This window comes from Penaeus monodon, chromosome 7, assembly GCF_015228065.2.
Source record: "Penaeus monodon isolate SGIC_2016 chromosome 7, NSTDA_Pmon_1, whole genome shotgun sequence".
Lineage (NCBI taxonomy): Eukaryota > Metazoa > Arthropoda > Malacostraca > Decapoda > Penaeidae > Penaeus > Penaeus monodon.
Genome location: NC_051392.1, coordinates 10895430 through 10902929, shown reverse-complemented (window position 1 = coordinate 10902929; position 7500 = coordinate 10895430). Strand labels below are relative to the sequence as shown.

Here is a 7500-nt window from a genome sequence, read left to right as displayed (position 1 = left end):
CCTAGATACTTAAGTTGTTTCTCTTTTGTCTCAGCACCTTTGGGATTAGGTACCAGTCAGGTTGCTCTGTTTGTTTAAGTCATGGGCATTCTTCAGCAGCAAGCCAGGAAAGTCTATGAGCTAATATCAAGGTGTAAACCTTACAGCACCCCATCCAATCATGTGGAAAAATGTGGGAAGGATACTGGATATCCTTATGCTGTATCATCACATTTTCTCCTTCTGTCTCTCATTCCTTTCCTGACCTATTCCACTGACATACCTTTAACTCCAAAGCCTCCTTTCACTCAGTCTAACCAACCTCTTCTTGGTCTATTACCTCTCTGATGCATACTTACCATATCAGATTCCATACCCTCTTCAGCATTATCTACGACTTCATTTACTTCAGAGCCCAGACTATCTCTACTCTCTCTATTCCACAACAATAAACTAGTCTCTAACACATATTCTCTGCTGACATCCTCACTGCTCACTCAATTCTGCAATTCACCTCAAACACTTCAATTTCCTTCATCTTTTATACATTCCAACATCTTGTTTCTGCTGCTATGTTGGTACAACCACAATATTTTAGAAAAAAAAAAGTCACTGACTCATATTAACCTAAAATGTTTGGCAACTTGTTCAATTATGGTCCGAGTAATCTGAACTGATGCTTATGCTTGTTAACTTTTACTAACCTTTATTTGCAACAGGAGCTGGCGGAGCTGCTGATTGTTTAGTTTGCTCACTAGTGGTTCTTCTCAGTGCCCTTGTTACCACTGGTATAACAATGGTTCTTTTGCTCGTCTCTTTCAGGCTTGGATGACGTGAAGACATTCTTCGCCCTTCTCGCGATTTGCCAGAGCCTGGATTCTCAACTGACCCACAGGTACTGTCATAACTAACCACAGAACTTGCCTGTGTAAAAGTAGGTTATTGTAATATCTGCTTTATATATATATCACACAATTAAAAATGATAAATTTTAATGATACATTTTGCAAAATTATATATGAATAGCAAAAACTAACAGAAAAAAAGCCAAAAGAACTAACATGGGACTTCACAGAATTGGGCCTTGTGTCAGCCACAGAACTCAAGTCTCCTGTGAGAATCTTCAGAGGCCCTGGGAGAGGCTGATTTAGTTCTTCATAGATTTCTACCAGCACCTCCCCAAGGGTTCCAACATAACTGTAAAAGCAAGTGAAATATTGTTATAGATTAGACAAAACAAAAGGGAAACTAATACTGATTTACCTATATGACTCTTTATATCCAAGTATGATGATGATGATGATGAGGAGGAGAAGGATGAGGAGGATGACAACAACAAGGGGGAGGAGAATGGAAAAGAAAAGGAAAAGGGATAATTTCATGTATTTCAATTCCTGATCCAAATCTATGTCACTTTCTTTATTCTAATTTATGACACTTGATTTTAAATATCAGCCCAAACATAAACTGTTGTTTGTCCAGAATAGAATAGAACTGCGACCTTTATGTTTTCTCCAACTTCAAAGAGTACTTAGACAATTCCACTTCCTTGAACTTTAGCTAATTTCAAGATGATTTTAGTCACTATCCAACAGTACCTTTCATTACAGTTTTCAATAAACATTAATAATCAGAATATATTAAAAATCCCAAAACTTGAAATAATTTTGATTGACACCTTGCACTTGACAATATACACTAAAAATGTTGTGACATTATTAGACATACAATATTTAGCGTCAATATAACTATACCTTTTCCCTAATTCCTATCTTGTGTTTGCATTTCTTATCCATAAATATAGCACTCTCCTAATATAAGTAAATTTTTTTTATGAAATACTAATAATGGTTCTTCCAAAAGGCTTGTTAAAGCAGAGAGAAAATACAGAGCAAAATAGGTTCTGTGCCATTTTTCTTGGTGCAAAGACCAGAATCAGAATGTTGAGACTAGTGAGAAAGGTATTATATAATTTATATAATCAAACACTTTAATAGATCGCATAAACTCTATGCTTTTCTCTCAAAAAATGGTATCTATAATGAAACTGGATGTTATTATGAAGCTCAGATGTGCAAAAGTATTTTCACATGTCAAATTCGTAAGGTACAAATTATTATTGTGAGGCATATTCTTCATTATACTGTCCTCATCTTATTTTATTTTATTTATTTATTTATTATTATTATTTTTTTAGCAATTGCTATATGGAAAAATTGTAGACAGTAAATTTTAAAACCACATAAAAAATACAGGAATGATGAAAATACTTGTATTATGTAAACAACTTTTGCCAATACTTACTTTTCTAAGACTGTCTCCTGCAAGAAGGTGGCCATAGTGGTTGGGTTGTGGCGAAGGGATATGGCCCTCAGCATCTTCACTGCCTCTTCCACATGATGCTCCCTGATGCTGCTCCCCCTGCTCTCCTCCTCTTCATCCTCCATTTGGCCACTAGACGAATAACCTATCAGAAGTTTAAATCCTTTAGAGGGATGACTTCCCAACATAAAATATTCACTTGAACATACACGTATCTATTCAAAATCTCAGAGGTATATGATATATTCAGGGTATCTTACCCAAGACCCATAATAGCTCCAGGTGCAACAAAGTTTGGAGTTTATAATGGTGCAGATGAGACTCTGGAGGATGCTCATTATTGATATCAACTGTGGTTTGCATAACACCACTCCCTAACAATTTTCGCAATCCACCCTGGAATTAAAAAGTAAACATCTGTAAAGCATTCATTTATCAAGGGTAATCAACAATTCGCATGTCATCACTTTCATATAAATGGGAGCTTCAGCAGATAAAATTGGAGAAAAGAAGTCTAACCTCCATGTCTTTCCCACAGCTGTTCTTGACGTGCATGAGGGCAAGATTAATTACAGTCTGTGCTGATGTAAAGAGGTCTGTCTCAATGCCATCACCATTGCACAGATTCTTCAGAGTTTGGATCAATTTTTCTGTGTCCTAGAAGAAAAAATTGATGAAAGGAATTATTTAGCATCTACAAAAATAAAATAGGAAGATTCAACAGTGATTATTACTTGTCTTCTTTAGGAAACAATCTACATATGTTTAGACAAATTCAATTTTCTTTGACATTCCCATGTTTCCAAATGGAGTGTAATCAAGGCCATAAATCAGTGTGTCACCATTATCACAGAGATATTCAATTTTTCTTATATTTCACTGCTTATCAGTCACTATTCATTTTGTAAACTGGATACTGTATGAATCCCATACTGTAGGATATACTACTACAGGGGACAGAAAATAAATCCAGGGCAGTTGGGTTAACACAATTAGCAAGGGGGGAAGACTACAATGCCATGCCCACTGTATAAAAGTTTATCTATTGCCTTTACACATAGATGGCTCTACAAGCGCTTAGTCACCAGGGAGTCAATTATTTGTCTTACCTATCTCACATATTTACCCTTTTCTTTTATTTTTTGAAAGCTTCATTTCTATTATTTTATTATTTTTCATGTTAAAATTTTAGTAACAATTTAATAATCATATCATCAATAAGAATGATAACAATGTCAACATTAATAGTATTGGAGAGAAAAACATGCTTTTCCTCAAATTCAAGAAATGAGGATATCAGGCATGGTCACTAGGCCTACTGATAGACTCCTTGCTGGCTCAGCACATGTGGAGCCATCTGTATGCAACAAAATTCTACAGGGGATAGTACATAAACCCACAGGCATTGGGTTAAGGTGGTAAGCCATACATGGTTTATTTGTTGCTGAACAGTGACAGGTTCAAACCACAGGAAACTGGCTTACCACCATGACCATGACAATGGCATTATATTATTGAAAGGGTTAAATTAAAAAATATGAGACCTTTCATAAAATTCTGCACAGATCATACTACAAAGGATTAAAACAATATACTAGTTTGTAAAAATAAGAAAAAGAGAGATACCCAAGATGATCCTCTGCTCAGTAAGCTAATTTACTTTTAGGTATATGTTCACAGTACTTTAACTAGATATCCTGAATAAACCATAAATAGAAACACAGCCATACCTGAATATCAGACACCTTATTCAAAACTTGTGACTCAAGGGCCTGAGACTTCCGAGCCTGTTCCGAGGCCTGTGCTGCCCTGCGCTCTGTTGCTTGGACACGTTCTTCTTCTTCTGCACGTTGTTCCTGGAAAAAAACATTGAAATTCCCAAAGGTAAAATTAATTTTTACCCCCTTCTTTTATACATGGCACTGCAAAAATACTAATAGATAGATAACAACAAAAATAATAAAGATATTAAATACCCATACATGGGGTTATGGAAGTGTTGGAGGTTTGAGAATGGTATCACTATTGTAAAAAACCTAGGAACTACTGTTTTAAAACATACCTTTACTTTTTGTTGAGCTGTTACAATATGACTTTTCTTTACTAGCTGTTGAGCACGGCTCATGGTAGGCTTTTTAGAAGGTCCAGCTTCTCCCAATGGTTGCGTCACATCAACAAGGTCAACAGGGCCCATCTCTCCAGCTGACAGAGGACAAGGAATCTGGGGGCGGTATCTTTTCTGCAAACGCTCTTGCATTGCTTTGCGTTCCATTCTGTTAGCTCTTCTGTAAACATTCCAAGAACCATCAGCACATAATTGCATAGTAGTAAGTCAAAGAGAGAAGAGAAATGTAGGAGGCAGAGGATGGAACAGGGGCAGAACAAGGAAGAGGAAAGGATGAAAAATGGGTAAAACACAAAGAAAAAATTAATCAGATTTCCTGAATTATGATTTCCATTATTATACACACACTATTCACCCAGTGAGTGGAAACTTTGCAGTATCCTACTTATCTTGTAATCTTACTTTGCTACTCCTAGGAGGGCATGAATTATATAAAAAAAAGATGTGTTAAAATTTACTGTTCATAAAAAAATATGTAATATTTACAACATATAAAAGACAAGCATATTTAGACTAATGAATGGTAAAACACTCTTCCGTGCTGATACTATAGATTTACTGAAAATGAGATTATAGTTTCAAAATCCACCTGGAATCCATCTTCAGGTCTGAAGATGGAATGCAGGTGGATATTGAAACTGTAGCCTCATTTTCAAAAATCTAGTTTGTGTATTATGATTTTTTTTCTACCTCTTAGACTAATGTTAACAAAAACTCAAACTGTGATCTGAGAAATACCACAGAATCTGACCTAAAGGCAAAGGATAACCATTCTAGCACTTTTATGGTCCAAACTAGAGCTATGATATTTTAATTATCATTACACTTGCAATTAACATCTCACTGCTATAAAATAAATTTACTATTTGCTTACTTTTTTCTGATTTGTTTCATTGCATCACTGCTTCCCTTTAAGGGTCTATACCATCTTTCTGTTTGGTGTGCAGAAAACCTCTTAGTAGTTACTACAGTCTCCCCATTCATGTGTGGAGAGGCATTCTGTAAAAAAAAAATGTGATAATCTACGAAGACGATATAATAATTTAAAAAGAAATACAAATACTCACATCTGATGTATTAGGTCTCTTAAACTCTACGATTTAAATGAGCAAGTCATATTACTAAAAATAAGTGAAACAGTGCCTAATCAGAACTGACAAAAATGTAAAAATACACATTTCAAATGATCCTCTGCCCATATAATGATTACAGTGTTGAATTAAAGATGCACATGCAAAATTACTACTAATATTAGTCGCAAGGGTGCAGAAAGCAAGTCACACACCCTGTGAAAATATGCACTGTCAGGAACCAATAAATAAATGAATAAATAAATAAGTAAATAAATGAAAAAAAATCAAATTTGTCAGCTATAACCATGATCCTAAATACAATATTTTCACCTGTAATCAGTCTTACCTTCAGACATTTCTCAACTGTCTGAGCAACAAACTTAAGTAAGCCAGGATCAGTAATCCGGGTTTCCTGAGAAGCTGCTTGGCTATGTAGTGGGGGTGTCGCCAGACCTGATGCAGATATAACAGCAAGACAACCAACTCCCCCTGCCCATGGACACAGTACAGCAACTCCTCCACAGTTTAGTTTGAGCAGCTGGAAATATACAAATTATTATTCATACCCTTTATACATCCATTCACATTTTCTTCTGAAATATCTCTATATATCAACTAATTACCAATACTTTACAGAAGATTGAGATTTCAAATATATAATCTATAAAGGTCTAATAAAAATGACCACACTCATGCTAAATATATAGAATGTTCACCATACAAATATATAACTAAATGGAAAAACATTAATATCAATAATGCAACAACAAAAACCACTAAAAATGGTAAATAGAAAACAACTTGTAACCACCAAAACAGTTATGCAATAACTCTCTTACCACTGACAGCTGATATTTTGCAAGCACACTGATCAAGGTAGTGAACACAGTGTTTGGAGCATGGCAGACATACAGATGGCCAGTTCCCCCTGCTACAGCCAATACACTCACAGCGCTTGTTCGCACTACACCAACCACTACTGCATTTCCCCATTCTTGTGAAGAACTGAAAAAATAAAAAAACATGTATATATGGAGAGAGAGAGAGAGAGAGAGAGAGAGAGAGAGAGAGAGAGAGAGAGAGAGAGAGAGAGAGAGAGAGAGAGAGAGAGAGAGAGAGAGAGAGAGAGAGAAATGTATAAATATATTATATATATATATATATATATATATATATATATATATATATATATATATATATATATATATATATATATATATATATTATATATATATATTTATATATATATATTTATATATATATATTTATATATATATATTTATATATATATATATTTATATATATATATATTATTATATAATATTTATATATATATATTATATATAAATATATTTATATATTATAATATAATGTATGTATGTATGTATGTATGTAATGCAAATATGCACTTGTCCACTATCTAACACCTAAACATTACTACTACTTATAATCTAACATAAATCATTAAATAAAAGGTGGTCATTTCAGACCATTCAGGAAAGAAAAAAAAAAAAAAGACATAACTGACTAATGGGTTTATTTCTATTCTATTATCATAGTAATACGATTGTACGACTGAAATCAGTTTCTAAAACAAATTTAATTAAGTTACTCTTTAATAAAGGACTGAAACCAAGAGTCAACTTTTTTCCAGAAAACATGGAAAAAAAAAAAAAAAAAAAAAGAAAAAAAATAATAATAATAACTAATAATAATAATAATAATAATAATAATAATAATAATAACAATAAAATAATAATAACAAACACACAAACATAACAAAAACATACAACACAATAATAAAATAATATAAATAATAAATAATATAATATATATAATAATATAATAATAATAATTTATATACATTTTTTTTTTTTGGGGGGGGGGGCAAATTAAAACATATCTTCCACATATTCAATAAACAAAAGTTCCACAACTCATCTTTTGCAAAATAGTCTAAAACAATAACAAACTAATACATCACACAATTACTTATGTAAT

General features: G+C 33.3%; 1 protein-coding gene across 1 annotated transcript in view; it reads right to left on the bottom strand.

Moving 5' to 3' along the window:
• LOC119575085 overlaps positions 1-6504 on the bottom strand; it is a gene marked incomplete at its 5' end in the record, with an annotated part of 13968 nt that extends 7464 nt beyond the window's left edge. Inside the window, 10 exon segments of the mRNA XM_037922477.1 lie at positions 684-903; positions 1041-1176; positions 2284-2446; positions 2562-2697; positions 2821-2958; positions 4032-4157; positions 4364-4586; positions 5301-5425; positions 5846-6037; positions 6339-6504. Coding sequence (XP_037778405.1) covers positions 684-903; positions 1041-1176; positions 2284-2446; positions 2562-2697; positions 2821-2958; positions 4032-4157; positions 4364-4586; positions 5301-5410 — 1252 coding nt within the window.
• Positions 6505-7500: the final 996 nt, after the last annotated feature.